The sequence below is a fragment of the Channa argus genome, chromosome 1 (assembly GCF_033026475.1).
Source record: "Channa argus isolate prfri chromosome 1, Channa argus male v1.0, whole genome shotgun sequence".
NCBI classification, from domain to species: Eukaryota; Metazoa; Chordata; class Actinopteri; order Anabantiformes; family Channidae; genus Channa; species Channa argus.
In genome coordinates this window covers 40,561,642-40,577,596 of record NC_090197.1, presented here as the reverse complement: position 1 = coordinate 40,577,596, position 15,955 = coordinate 40,561,642, and the positions used below count along the sequence as shown (strand labels likewise).

The window sequence follows — 15,955 nt, the reverse complement described above, 5'->3', positions numbered from 1 at the left end:
CATGACAGTGTAATGATGAGGCAAGACTCAACAAGTTATAGTTGACTGCCAGTACACAGCTGCACACACATTGATCTTTCATGTATGTTTGAATGTGCATCATTTTATTTTGGTAAACAGTCAACAGTTGCCTTGCAATTAATATATTCAAACAACAAAACAGCAGACACGCAAATTCCATGTTTAATTGTGGTGTATTTGCAGTGGTCTTCAGAGTGCTGTTTTAATTTCTGCTGCACCATAAAGGCCAAACCATCCATTCATCCGATAGATTGCACAACACAACCACTGAGTTGTGTTTTGCCCCCACCCCCCTCCTTGTATCCCATTAAAACAATGTCTGGGTAATATTCACTCCAAGCAAAACTCACTAAAGGTTGACCCACTGGGGGATTGATGTGTCATGGGAGCCTTGGGAAATCATTTTAACATTACTGCGCGCGGTTTTATAAATGTGGGTACTCGTTGTGTTCACCATGGAATTGTGTGCCGTGGTAAACATGAAATAAGAAATAGTCGTCAAAATTGTATGCACAACAGTTGTGTTTAGTTTTTGTTGGTATTAGATTCTGGTAATGCATTTTAGCCTTTCTTAAAATCGACGACGATACAGTAAGTAATGTTTACGTCTGTCCGAGCTGTGGGAGCACTCCATGTGTGTGCTTTAAGGCAGGAGCTTCTCTACTGTCGCAGCACCCCACAGTTTTCCTGTGTTGTGTGTGCTTAGAAAAGGGGTAGAGTGTTTCTGAATGAGGTTAGCTCACCATTTAAATCAAAAACAAAAGACCTTGCTAATTAAAACTGTGGCTACTTGTGTTTCACTCAGTCTCCTTCCCTCTGCTTTCACTCATCTTCTTCTCACACACATCAGTTTGTCATATGCCTATGTTGTACTCAAAGTTAAGAGCTGGAGAGACACACACAACCTATTGGAAGGAACAAATGTTTGTGTTGTTGATGTTTAAAAAAACATTTCTTGTATTGCCGTGAGGGATCGGATGGACCAAGACACATCAATAAATTCAATTCGTTTTAAGTCAATTCATGCTAAAAATAATGTTGTATGTGTGCTTGCATCCTAATGAACAGCCGCTGCAGCATCAGTGAGGACACATCACTAGTCACTGCCCTGCTGCCTGTTTGTTCCACTGTGTGCAGGCAGTGAGATGGTATCTCACAGCAACGCATGGTCAAGGGGCAAAGGAACACACACTAATTATAGCATTAGTGAACAGTACAACCACTATAAAAGTACAGTACCACACCTCAGTTTTCCACATATTTGAGAAAAAAAAGGACTTCTGTCATGCACCAATGAGCATGGTTAAAGAGGGATTGACATTGAATAGAGTGTGAACTCAAAGAACATAGTTGAAACATACAGTATTGATCATACTTCCAAAAGGTTTCCAACGGTTCTATTGTTCTTGCACTTTTAAAGAAAACACACCCTTCCGAACCAAACAGACCATGACAAGAAGAGAGAAGAGAGAAGCTGTGTGTAACTGATGCCTGCTTATTATGCCCACAGAGATCTGAGCGAGAACTTCATCCACTCCATCCCTAGAAAAGCATTCAGGGGAGCTACCGACATCAAAAACCTGTGAGTACCTCACCCTTTTCAGCAGGGGTATATTTACTTAGAGATATGGCATAAGAAGATATTCTATTTCTATAAAAGTCCAGGAAAACTAATATACGCCTAGACGCATTGTTAGCTGATAACTAGGTAAAATCCTGGATGATAAGTCAGTGAAGACTGAATCAAGAATATCCAGAGTGAATCAAATTACAATGAAAGCTCCTGAGAATAGCACAAAACTCATGCAGTGTAACATTCTGACAATTTTCTTCATTATCTGACTTAGCTAAGGGCCCCTTGTTGACTGGACTGTATACGTATCGCTCTGATTGAGTAAGCTAGCGCAAACAGCTCCATAACAATGCCTTGTAGCAAATGTGATTTGCATTTTTACTCGAGTGAATACACACATGGGTTTACGAGGTGTATCAGTGCAGATAAACAATCAGGAAAGTCCCCTTCTGCTACTCGTGGGGTTACATGAGCTGAGATGACGAAGCCAGTATCGATTTACCATAGTCCATCAGTGTTCTACTTACTGTATCAGTGATTGCAACTACCCCACAGGGAGACAGAAAGATTTTGTATGTGCCTTGTGTAATAAAGTCTCTCGCTCTCATGTGTGTTCTGCAGTCAGCTGGATAAAAACCACATCAGCTGCATCGAGGATGGAGCCTTCAGAGCTTTGAGAGGCTTGGAAGTACTGTAAGTATCTGAGGTGATGCTAATTATTCAGCCCCAGCCTGTATCATTCCATTAAAGCATTTAGTTAAGTTAAAACATTATTTAATCCTGCTAATATCCATAGCTGATAAATACACATAACAAAGACCTTTAATTAGTACAGCCTTGGTTAATATGCCAAAAACTCCCAGTGGGCCTCATGAGGGGACCTGCATCATGAAGACCAAGCTCCATTAACTCATTGTTCCACACAGTTGAGAGCAGCTTTCCCCTCCATCACATTAACACCCCCCCGCCTTCTCCATCTCCATCTATACCCCAGCCAACCCTGGGCAGGCCATCTGATAAAGAAGCTCCAACTGTCTTGATCAAAAATCCCATTCAAGTGAGCAATCCACCCTGGATGCATTGGTGACCATGTTATGCATTTTTAAAACATTCAATTAATCATCCCTTGTCAAAAATCATAATCACAGGCCTCTGTTAGAGCTCTCCACCTGAAACAATGTAGACTAACAGTGCAAGCCGGGGGACAATGGCATTTTGACAGCCGTGTTGTTTTTATAGTGAAGACCGTATTGTGCATGTGTGTTTGTGGGGGTTTTTAGGAGCGTGGGGAGACAAAAAAACATTAAAGGCTGCTTTCATGGCGTAGATGAATTGCAGCTGTAGTGATAGAGTTGTCATGATTTGTGTGTGTGTGTGTGTGTGTGTGTGTGTGTGTGTGTGTGTGTGTGTATGTGTGTTTGTTTGTGTGTGTGCGGGTATGTGCGTATGTGGAGGGGGGTGCGGTCTTTATAGGTTTTATGGGGGAGGAGGACAGGTTGTGTTAAAGGGGGCTGGCAGGTTGAAAAATGGTAAAGGGTTATTAGGCTGATTGAAATGACCTGATTCTCTTCCTGCAGCTGATGCTCAGGCTTCCAAGGGAAATGTTTGCTGATGTGTATGTATTATACGATTCTCAAACTACAAGTTAGGGTAGGTGATCATGCTTGTATGTGCATTCATATGTGCATACTAGCATGCATTACTGCACGTGTGTGTGGGAGGTGTGAGGGCTTCCCATCTGTGTGGAATGAGGTCTTATATTCCCAGTGGGATGCCACAAAGAGAGATAGAAAGAAGACAGAGGGAAGGGGGTTGGATTTGAAAAGAGACAACACCAGAGCACTGGCACAACAAAAGTCTTTATGAAGTTACATTTATGTCTTTTCTCCCTTGAATTAATGATGTGACTTTATTGACTCTTTTCATTTCACAGAACGCTGAACAATAACAACATCAGCAGCATCCCCGTCTCCAGCTTCAACCACATGCCCAAACTACGGACCTTGTAAGTAACACCTATCCCACCACAATACTCTTGAGCTCTTTGCAGATATAATGAAATTATGTTCCACGTGCATGCAGGGACAATATAGAAAAGGCTGAAGTCCGATATAATAGCAATGGGAGTAAATGTGTCATTTCAAGCTGTGCTGGGAGGCAGCCATAACCACAGTGCACCACAGAGGGGTCTGTAGCAATGCCAGGGGCCATTATCCTCTCCATCTAAAGCACACACAACAACAACTGGTCTACATAGATGCAAATAGCCCCAGAAGCCCATTGTGCATTGTATGTGATTACTAAATCTGAAATTATGTACAAATTAAAACAATTATGCCTGTTGAACCTCAGAGACGTGACTCTACGGTTCTTGTGGTAACTTCTAGGGCTTCTTCGCTCCCAGTGGGGGTTATTTAATATAACTTTCCTATTTGTGCGTACGATGTGTGTCTGTACACATGGATTTGCAAGTTAGCATACGTGCTCCAGAGGTCCACCACACCACACAGACACAGCATTCCGGGAATGCCGTCGAGAAATGGGTTTAGAAAAGTCCTCTTTAGGGTTCTTCCTTTTTAGTCTGTCCCATTTCCAGTCATCCATGTAGCATATCATTTAGTGTGTTTCGCCACAGGGATGAAATGTTGGGGTCTGATGAGTTCTAGGAAAGAATTGCTACTTTGTATGCTAATTCAGTCTTTGGCTGATGTGTTTTTTTGTTTTTTTTTAAGTAGCAAAGAAGGCAGAGAAGATCTTTTACATGTCTATGCTTTAAATTTCTATTCTTTAACAGCCGTCTACACTCCAACAATCTGAACTGTGACTGTCACCTGGCCTGGCTGGCCCAGTGGCTCAGACAAAGGCCTACAATTGGTCTCTTCACTCAGTGTACTGCCCCTCCTGAGCTCAGAGGACTCAATGTGGCAGAAGTACAGAAACATGAATTCAGCTGCTCAGGTAAGGTTTGTGGAGTTGCACTAACATTTAGTAGAGAGATACTAAAAACACTGCCTTTTGTATTGTTTATATTGTTATTTACATTTTTAGGGGATGGTGATTTTTTTACAGCATCTCAAAAAGGGATAATTTTGTTGCACGTGGGTACTTTGCAGGCTGCTTCTCTGCTTTTCATGCTAGTAGATATTTGCCTCTGTCCACTCCCATTGTGTTCAAGTGTATCCATCTGGCAGCCACCTGACAGCTCTTGCTGCCCCAGGCAACCCCACAGCTCTCCTCTGGCACTTTCATGTGTCTCTGGTCTGTAGTAGCTGGCAACTATGCCAAAAATGCCTGATATGTATAAAACACACAGAGTGGAAGCAGCCCCCACTGACTTCTAGTAACCCCCCAAACAAGGATTATTCTGACTTTGAACTTACTGTATCTCTTGCTGTGTGTGTGTGTGTGTGTGTGTGTGTGTGTGTGTGTGTGTGTGTGTGTATGTGAGCGTGTGTGTGTGAAAAAGAGAAAGAGGGAGAAAGCATGTGCGTGTGGGTGTGGAATAGCACGCATGCCATGCATTGGAGTTATCATATCAGGATAATGGAAAAAAACAGCATGAGAACATCCTCTCCCCACAAGGCCATCTCACTCTCAACGCCAGCTGCGAGGAGCGTTTTCATGTACACGTGTGTGTTTGTGGGTCTGTGTCCTTCTCTTTCTCCACGGAATGTGATTTTTATGCAGCCATACGGCATGACAGCACAGATCATTAACTATTCATAGTCCAGGGACGGAGACTCAAAGCGTGGGAGTGTAACAATTCCAGATACAGAGGGGGATCAGGGGATGTGAGGGAAACCTTTGGCTCTTGTAGGATACATAAAGTTAGGGTTTTGCGTGATGGGGATTCGCAGATTACGTTGCCTGCTGCTACTATCATGCAATATCTTTAAAGAAGTTTTGTTTTTAATTGAATAAATCTTTTGTAGACACATTGTGATTGGTTCTCTGTGAGTATTAGTAATGAATAGTCATTTACAGTTTTGAGCAAGACAAAATATATTGCTATGATTTCCGGCCTCCCCATTCATACTAAGCAGCAAACACATACTCCCAGTTTTTTCTTGAGTGGATGACTGACCAAAAGTTGAACTCACTAGGAAGGACTCATTAGGGACTGGATTGCTGGCACACACATTGAGATCCTTTTTTTTCCTTTTTATTTCATTGTTCAGCACTGTGTTTATGCATGTATGTGGTTTCTGCTGTGACCAAGCCAGGCCACCTGCGGGGGATTTGGGGCAGGGTGGCGCTGTGTTAGAAGAGAGGAAGATGGAGAAAAGAGGCATGTTGTTTGAAACAGGGTATAGTGTGTTATGCAAAATATGATTTTTGTTACAGGGATTCTGCATGAACAACAGCTAGTTTATCTTTTCTGTCCATTCATCAATTTTTCTATGACCAGAAGCAGTTCTTGAGCTATTAACATCACAAAGGAATATTGTTCAAAAACTCAAGAGACAGTTGCTACTGTGAAAGTCCGTAAAGTCTCGGGTAAAATCTGCATCTAGTAGCAATTTTGAGTACGCTAATAAAAATATGGCCCCCACCTAAAAGCCACTGCCAACTAATTTTCCCTCTAATTACTCACAAATCACTGACTCTAGTTTAGATTACAGTCACTGGAGTTTGTCTGAATGGCCTCTGCTGTCATTTTATGGAGCAAAATATTTACTGTACATGTAAACAACATCTGTTACAGAACATGTGTCTAATAGTTAGAAGGTGCTTGTGCCAATTGTGTAAATTGGCTGGTAAATTTATAAATGAGCAATGAGTAATTAATTGCTAAAGGAAAACATTTCAGTATAAAGACCAAAAAAAGTGAGAGAGTGCTTGAAACCAGATGTTATGCTAAAAGAGAAATTAAAGCGACAAATGGGAAGAAGCCAGTGATAACAATTTGAAATGCTGAGATAAAATGAGGTGGAGTGAGGTTAAACGTTGCATGGACGGTAATGGATTGCAGTGACCATCACTGGCAGAGATATAGGTATGAGGAAGCTGAAAATGAGACACCAGGGAGTGAAATAGAACAGAAAAAGGGGGCAGGAGGAGTAGAAAATAACTGAAAGGTGAAAGCAAATAAAACAAGGGAGAAAAGATGGGAATAAAGTGGAAGAGACAGCAGACGGGAAAGGGATAATGGGGAAATGGCACTAGAAAGAACAGGGGACCAACATACATCAAACAGCTTCACCTGTCAGAGAGCTGTCATTGTTAAGGCTGTTCCAGCTGTGCTCTGAACTCTCCCTGATCCCAGGGCTGTCAAATATGCCATGTTAGATCAGAAGGTAGCTCTTTCCCACCCTACACCTGATCCCAGATCTGTCAAACCTCTGCCATCCCAGATCACAAGGCCTCAGATCACATGGGCTGTGCGACTGATCCACACACTTATTGCCATTAGTTGTGTTTACCTGATTCCATACCTGATCTGTCAAAGCATCTCGTCCCTTCAGGTAATTAGTTATGACTTGCCAGATACGTGAAGTGTAACTTTAAACATTGTTTATTAGCTAAATGACCCAAGAGCCACAGCCAGTGATTTCATGGTTTCATCAGTGTTTGGCATCAATATTTTTTAGGGAGTGTAGTTTTGATTGCTGAGTTTTCTCTGTCACTGACTTTCACAGTCACTCTCTGTCTTTCTCTCCTTGAAACTCTATCCCCCTTCACACGATCTCCCTGATTTTCCACAGAAGCAGAGAGATAGAAAGAAAGGTCATCAAATATTCATGTTTTGAAACTTAGATTAGTAATGCTGTGTAAATGAGGCCATTTAAAAGTCTGTTTTATTCATTTTATCTGGGTTAGGCTTACATACACACACACCAAACACACCACACTGGCAGTGCAAGCGCCCACACTTCACCACATCACTGACAGTGCCGCAGCTATTTGAACAGGTATCTGGAGACAGCATGATGGGTTGTGTGCTCTGTATGCAAATTAAAAAGTTGAAGCGTTTTAGAAAAAATGGAAGTGAAAAGGTGGGGGTTGCCAAGCTGAATGCGCAGAATGGCACCATTTCAACCCAGAGAAGACAGAGTCAGGAGAAAGACTTGCAAAGAGATCAATGACTGTTATTGGGAGGCCTTCAATTGCTGCTCCATTTCTATTATTCATGTCGCTCTTTTCCCTTCAATACACCATGGCACTCTCTTCTTAGATAACCCAGTTTCTTGCCCACTGAAGAATGTACAGCTTTATATTGGAGTCAAGAGTAGGATGTTTCATTTCTTTTTCGAAATTCCAAAACATCCTGGGAAATGCACCTTCATTTGCTATTCGGTTTAAAAAGCACAAAGGGTTGATGACATGAACAGCAGGGAAAGAGTTTGAGCTCTACTTGAATTTAAGAGCTCCTCCCTGTCACCACACAAATCCCCTGTCAAACAATCTCAGTCAGTAATCCTGCTGCTCTCATTGAAATCAACTAAATCCACCTGCGCTCACGCCTGTAGGAGCTGCATATTCCTCTGTTTACATCACATTTTTTTTCCTGTCATGCAGTTTTTCGTGTCTGCTTTGCTTTTCAGGTCATCAGGAGTCTTCCAGCCTCCAACCATGCAGCCTAGGTGGAGGGTCTTGTCCTGCCATGTGTACCTGCAGTAACAACATTGTGGACTGTAGAGGGAAAGGTCTCACTGCAATCCCAGCCAACCTACCTGACAGCATGACTGAAATGTAAGGACAATACCTGCTTTCTTAAGTCATTCAACCTTAAAATTGTTTCATGGTCAATTTAAGGAAGCATGGATGCACAACCAAATAGACTAAATTAGCGTACATGTAAAACTCATTTTTTAAACAGTTCCCTGCACCTTTTCCTCAATTAACATTTACTTATTTATTGGTATTTTGGTCAGATTTCGTACAGGAAAAACTGACCTGGAGTCAGGACCTATTATATTTAGTTTAGTTTCTTTAGTGAAGTAATACATTAGCAGTGGACCTAGTTTCAGAGAAATGCAGGGACATCCACAGCTGCATTATTGTTAGAAGTGTGGGACTTCAGGACATTTGTTTGACTATGTGCATTAGACACACACGTGTTTCATGTATGTCTTACGTGGATAAATACATCTGTGTATGATCATGCATGAGTTTAATAAGACTGAGAAGTTTTCGTCTTGGGTGTTTTATGCATGTTTTATTGTTGCTTTTCTCACCATGCATTACCTGGCATGTAGACATCCGTCCACTTGTGCCCTAAGATACATCCAAACACTGTGCCGACTATAAAGTGAGAATGTGCACTCTTATCGGTTGAGATGGCTGTGAACCACAAGCAAGCACTTTGCTATCATCCCTCCCTCAGTTTATCAGTCCTCTAACATCTGTGTAGGCATCAACTGTTTATGGCCCACTTGCTATCAGCCTACGTAAATTTCTGGGAATGTAAGGGTAGACTTTTCAAGGTTGTTACTCTACTCTATTTATCAGGGCTTTAATGCCTTTGGCAAAAGTCTGCATGCAATGGTACCGAAAGGCAGTGATTTATGCATGGCGAGAAAACGGGAGGATCAAGGGAGAAATCCTGCAGTCACATTATATGTTCTTCCAAGGAGCATGTGTGTAGTTAGGAGGACACAGCAAGTTTCTAGGTCTCCTCCTCCCCATGGGTCTGTTTATAAATACCCAGCTAGCATCGGAGTCAGAGATCCCATGTTCCCCAACAACCCTGACCCATTTCTACTGCAGGGGTGTGCTTGATTTTTTAATTTGGACATGCGCTTAACAACCACACAATACTGAGATTGAGATATTGTATGTAAGTTAAAAGTTACACATCTGGCATATTGGTTTTTGAGAAGTACATTTTGCCATGTTCCCTGGTTTATAGTCTTCCTCAGCATGTCCTCCAGTTGTACTGTTCCACAAGTGGGCTGTCTCATACAGACTAATGTGATCTATGAGCCCAATAAAGAGTGAGCAGCGCTACTAGAAGTATGGTGAGACGCCCGAAAGCTCTGCCATGCAGGTTTTATTGATGGTAGATTCTCTCCGGACAACTCATGAGTTAAGACATTTTTAAAGTCTCCCTGCCCTTCACATTATAATTGGTGCTTAACGGTGTCCTCCTAATAAACTCTACTATGTGCAGATTCATCTTTTACAAGACCAGGGTGAAACTCTGGTTTATATCATATGCACTCCTCCTCTTCCTCCATCTGAGCCTTACAGTACATGTTACATTCCCACAGCTTTCTTTTTTTCACTCTTTTTGACCCTCTGCTCTTTTTTCTACCACATTTATCTCCATCTTCTATCTTTTTCTTGACTTGCCAAATTTACCACGGGCAGGTTTGAGGAGCCAGATCGACGGCAAAGAATAAATTTAAGGGGGGAGCGTTTCAGTAATTTGGTGCAGCAGGTTTGATCTGCGCTTGAAGTTCATTATAAAATCACTTTCAATTACAGCAAGGCGGGCTGCTGGGTATCAAGGCCAGCCTAATGCCTTGTTAATGAGGCACTCGGAAACTCGCATACGCACACAACACACATGCTGCTCTCATTACGTACAAATCGGAGAATTGCAACCTTGCTGCCCTGCTCTCCCCTAATGAATGCCAGTGTTGAGTTTATGGCTGTGGGGAAGTGAGCTGGTTTCTGTACTCCTCTCTTGTGAGACCAGGCCCATTTAGCCTAAACACTACCACAACAGATTATTATGCACCATAGTCTCTGTCTGCTATGACTGAACTCATAAAACTCTAACGCCGCGTTTCATTCATTGCAGCAGTGCTGCCATCCTATTCTGACTCAGGCACGCACTGCTTGAATACCCAGAGGCATAATGTGTTTCCTCCTAATGAAAAGCATGCTCAGACCCTAATGAAAAGGATGAACACCATTGATTAGGCTGACACAAACACAAGCTTAGTGACACACATAAAAATCATCAGTCTGATAAACTGGATAAGAAGCATTGATTGTTCTTTCGAAGGCAACTCTGAGAAATTGTTTCTTTTTTCTCTGCCAATTGGAAAAAGCACCCACATTGTTGATTGGAGGGGATTAAGTAGCTTTCACATATCGATCTGCAGGTAGCAGCAATGGAAAGGCTAAAACAATTGGTTAGACCTAAAGTGTGTACCCTTGTCAGGGTCAGAGGGTTTTGTCATATGCTGACACACACCGGAGTCGCACATCATGCACTTACACAACCACCATTGACACTGAAACACATGCAAACAGCATGAAGAGTGCCAGACTGTTTTGGACTGGACAAACAGACTAGTTGATGAGAGAAGGCGCTAAAGCCACTTGGCCCAACACTGTGCTGGATGGTGAGGACAGAAGAACCACAGTGCTGTCACTCTACTATAAATCAACAGACATACTGGGACATGCAGACAAAAACAGACACAGAGCGCATGGCCACCACAGGAATCTGTGGTCTGGAATCATTGCTATCCTAAGAATGTCAATTGCGCTGCCATATCGCTCCATAAATGTAGACCACTGCTTTGAAGGGGAAAGATTGTTGATTGAAAATTTTGGAAACTCAAAACTATTAAGCGGTTGTGTCTAATGTCTAACAAAACATTTACCCCCACGAAAAGACATAAACTAGCAATGCAGGAGGGCCCAGAAGGCATGTAATGGATCAGAAATGTCTCTAATAGAATAATTAAATCATGTGGAAATGGTCCTGTGCCAAGTAATCACTTAAAAAGGTGGTGGTTAAATCAGTCAACAGTGTTTTGTTTGCCAAGAAGTGGGGCTGATTTGTAAATATTTTTCATTTTTTGTGGCAGTAAATAGCTTTTTAATGATTTTTAGATTCCACTGTAGCCACTGGCCTACCAGACGTCACATAGCCCCATGCCTCCTGTTCTGCAGCCAGTTCCTCTGCTAGGAGGCAACACTATAGGACAACCAGACAGCTGGCTCCCTCCGGGCCCTGCTAAGCCTTGTTAAGGACAGTTTTAAAAGCTGTGAACTGACCTGCAGATAAACAGCTCTCTGCCAGTTACACCAGGGAATAAGTCTGGAACTGAGCTGGGTCCTAAGTAGCAGCCAGCCTAAATCACACAGACATGCATGCCCACACTAATGGGGTTTAGTTAGGTCTGTTTCCCTGGGACAGTCTAAAACTGATTAGAGTTTGTGACTGGTTTTACTAAATAAACACATGTATGCTTGACTGTATAACTATTTCATTCTTTCACGGTTATTTATGGTCAGTTTTTTTTTCTTGTCAACTTTGTTTTAGCAGCTCTTGTGCTCACAGGAAAAGGTAAACTAAGAGAAGTAATATTTCACCTTTCTGCAAAGGTTTCAGCAGACACTTTGCAGACACCCAGAGGATAAGGACAAATTTCACAAGAACAAGTGAGATCATTATTGATTTCAGGATCTCATATCAGGACATAAGTGCTGGAAGCTGTAAATGTTATACCAAGAAGAAATATGACTTTCAGTTAAAGGCCTTAACACCCCTCTACAAACTGAGACAACGCCTTTGACCCTCTGGTTCGTTTCCACAGCACTTTAGTATTCAGACTGTTTATTGGTTCTGAGGATGTTATGACTCCAACATACATGGATCTATTACAGCTGGGGAATAGATCTCCACTAATATAATCAGGCCAATCATCAAGAGTCAGAGGTGAAGGGGAGATTACTCAGTTCTGTTGCCATGGAGAAGTCTATTGTTTGGTTAACTGATGGTCCCCTCCTCTCTTCTTTTCTCCAGACGTCTGGAGCAGAACGGGATTAAATCTGTTCCTCCTGGAGCCTTCTCTCTCTACAAGAAACTGCGTAGGATGTAAGTACTGCAGTACACTCACCTCTGGGCTAAATAAAACAAACAAGAACAAGAAGTTGAGGGTTGGAAAACAAAGAGACAGTTGGCAGTCTTCTCATTCCACTCCATGAAGCATTTATTTTGTTTGTGTACAAAAAAACAATTCTTGTTCCCCTGCTGTGTTCCCCTGTTCTCATTGATCGAGTGGCATGGAAAGCAAGCGCTGAGGTGCAACATGGACATAATAACAGTACTCGTTTTTTGATGCTGTGGGCTGGTATTTCCCTGGCTGGTGCTGTGTGTGTGTGTGTGTGTGTGTCTGTGCCTGCGTGGGCAAACTGCGGCTGGGATGATGATGAGGGGACGGAGAGTGTGCTGGAATGAGGGCTGAGGTTTTGCTCTCTGGGAGTGAACAGTGACAGGCTGGTAGTTTTAGGACTCGGTGGTTTTTCTCTCGTTCATCCAGCTGTCCGTTCACCCAGCCAGTGCACACAATTCAGCCAGAACTATAACTCCAACACCACCAGGATTGACCAACATAGCAGAAGGGAGAAGGGAGAGGAAACGGAAGGTCAGGGAGTTTCTGCGCCCTTTTTAAAGGATGTTTCACTGTTTTTATCGTTCAACTCCAGGGGACAGTTGGAAGTTCAGCTGAAGTGAATAAAGAGCAATTGGCCAAAGTGGCTGCTGTATTACTGCAGCTCCGTGGGAATCAATATATTTCATACATGAAAAAATGTGTATTTCCCTGTGAACCAGTGAGACACTACTCACCTTAAACTAAAAAGAAATTTGTAATTAACAATTAGAATAAAAAAATGCATTAGTTTATTTTTCTATATGTACACAAACTGTGAACCATGTCAGGATTTCTCACTTACTAAAGTGAGTGCTGGCCGCCCACCCTGAGCCTGGTTCTACACGACGCTTCTTCCGTTAAAGGGAGTTTTTCCTCTCCACCGTTGCCTAGTGCTTGCTCAAGGGGGAATTGTTCGGTTCTCTCTATACATCTTTATAATCTTGACTTTATTTTGTAAAGTGTCTTGAATTTGTTGTGAATTGGCGCTATATAAAAAAGTTGAAATGAATTGAATTGATCCCCTCCCTAGAATCTAAACAGCTGGCTTTTATAAATATTAAACTATTACAAAAAAGTATACTGTCAACGTGTTTTAAATTAAAGTTTTACAAATAGGTGTGATTTTCTTATAATTTATCCAAACCAGATAATTGGTCAATACTGAGCAATACTTTCTCACTGCCATTTGGTTTTCCAAAGAGACATGACCTGGAACTGTTGCTTCTGCTTATTCGGCATTTAGCAACAACAATGCTTGGCCTTATGTCTGTGTTGGTGCCTCTGTTGATTCACCTGGGAAAGGGCCTTCACTGGCTCAGCCCTGTGTCCAACACACTCGCTTTCACACAGTGGGTAGACACCATGATAGATATGGTCACTGCCCGGGGTCAGACTCTTCAGATGTTTATGTACACAGTTTATATTCCATTTTTGTGTTAGTTATGGAAAATATATATAGTATAAGTATATAATATAAGAATTTGATTCTAAGGGAACATTAGATCAGAAAAATGTACATATACGGTCGGGATCTGCATTTGAATTTGTGGTGTGTGCAGGTATGTGTGCAATGCCTCTCTGCACACTCAGTGTTCTTTTCCCCCAGTAAATGCCAACCACAGACATTCTCTTTCACCTTGTCCTCATTTTGGATGGCCTGCACATGAACCGCTTCCTAAGACAAGGACGCAGTAACAGCCCTCACAATCCGGCACATACACAAACACGCCAGTGTCTGAGTTTACAGACACACACCAGTGCAGATGTTGGCTCCTTCGTGGCATTTTTGTTTCCAGGAAACCTCAGTCCTTTGCGAGAAGACAAATGGGTACTTATTTAACTGTTACCCCCAAATGAGAAAATATCCCTCTTCTTCACCACATGATGATTTTCCTTCAAAGGTATCCAGTCAACTGGAGCTCAGTCCACATACTCCATTAAATCTCGCTCTCCATCTGTCTTTCTCACTTTCTTTCCCACTGCTCCTCATTTACTGTTGCATTTCCTCACATAGACACACACACAAAAACACACAGAAACACAGGCTTAGTGGTTATCGTATTGGGAGAGGCCTGTGGATCCTATTAACAACAGTTATGTTCAGAAGCAGTCTACTGTATTTTGCTTTGGATTTCAGCCCTGCACCCCTTATTTTTCTCTCACATACACACACACAAACACACATACACACACACAGCATGACAGAGCACAGGACTGGTTGATAAGCCACAAATAATAAAAGTAAATGTTTTTATTGGTTACGAGAGTTTAGCCCACTCGATTTCATCAAACCCCATGAAGGGAAGCAACATCAAATATGAGAGAGAGCTGCAACTCATCTTCTTCCAGCTCACACTTGATTTGCTTCTTCCTCACACAGCAGTGCTAAGCAGAGGCATAACATCCACATCAAAATCATATGATGGCGATACCCATATGACTATGAGGTTCAAACATGCCACAAGAAAATAACTTTGAAATTTTCCCAAAATCTCTATTCTTGTGACTTATTAAATGACCTTCTTCGACACAGAGACCTGAGCAACAACCAGATCTCAGAAGTAGCTCCGGATGCCTTCCAGGGCCTGCGCTCCCTCAACTCCCTGTAAGTGGTCCCGAAATAAGTTGTTCATGTGTATGTGCATAAATATCATCTCAGTTGTCATTCCCCATGTCTAAAGCAAGTCTGTGTTGTGATTTCCCAGCGTACTGTATGGAAATAAGATCACCGACCTACCCAAGGGGGTGTTTGATGGCCTCTATGCCCTGCAACTGCTGTAAGTGGAACACACAGAAACACACACACTCTGCAGATACACTGCAGGGATATACTGAATACCACGCATCCTTTCCTCCCACTCTGCAAAGGAGTCATAACCTTCAAATAAACTTTGTACCTATGCATATTTTTCTAGATGGAATGCATAATAAATGAATGCATACAGAAACTGACAGCAGCTCGCATTCCGCTCTCCCTTCTTCTCAGTCACTGTTTTCTGTTTTCTTCTTCTCCTCTCAGGCTGCTGAATGCCAATAAGATTCATTGTGTTCGTGCAAACGCCTTCCAGGACCTGCAGAATCTCTCACTGTTATCACTCTACGACAACAAGATCCAAACCCTTGCCAAGGGCACCTTCACTTCACTACGAGCTATACAGACACTGTGAGTCAAACACACACACCGACATGCCACTGTGCACGCTCTGGCACATACTGAGACATCACCATAAAACATGAGCCTACACAGGCATTGTTTACTCACAGGTCTGTGCAATAACACAGGAATGGAATCATGACTTAGAGAGCAGCGTAAATCTGTCATCTTCACAAACACATGGACACACAACGCGTCTGCAGTCAGATCGAGATCAAAAACAGCACTCATCACACCTACTCTTTCCTCCACTGATTTTCAGAGAGCGTCAATTCTGGCTAAATAAATGCCTTCTAAAACCAAGGCAAGCCACACACTTTTATTGTCGTAGACCCCAGAGTGCCATATTTAGTGTGTCTGAAACAC

The 15,955-nt window shown here is 42.3% G+C and overlaps 1 protein-coding gene across 4 annotated transcripts in view; it reads left to right on the top strand.

The window, feature by feature from the left end:
* Positions 1–15,955, top strand: part of slit1a (slit homolog 1a (Drosophila)) — an 81,559-nt gene that overhangs the window by 44,492 nt on the left and 21,112 nt on the right. For all 4 annotated transcript variants that reach the window (XM_067520514.1, XM_067520495.1, XM_067520503.1 and 1 more), the window contains exons 5-13: positions 1,532–1,603; positions 2,216–2,287; positions 3,528–3,599; positions 4,389–4,552; positions 8,140–8,287; positions 12,306–12,377; positions 14,969–15,040; positions 15,141–15,212; positions 15,455–15,598. In XM_067520514.1, the coding sequence (XP_067376615.1) occupies positions 1,532–1,603; positions 2,216–2,287; positions 3,528–3,599; positions 4,389–4,552; positions 8,140–8,287; positions 12,306–12,377; positions 14,969–15,040; positions 15,141–15,212; positions 15,455–15,598 (888 nt within the window). The remainder of the gene's footprint in view (positions 1–1,531; positions 1,604–2,215; positions 2,288–3,527; positions 3,600–4,388; positions 4,553–8,139; positions 8,288–12,305; positions 12,378–14,968; positions 15,041–15,140; positions 15,213–15,454; positions 15,599–15,955) is intronic.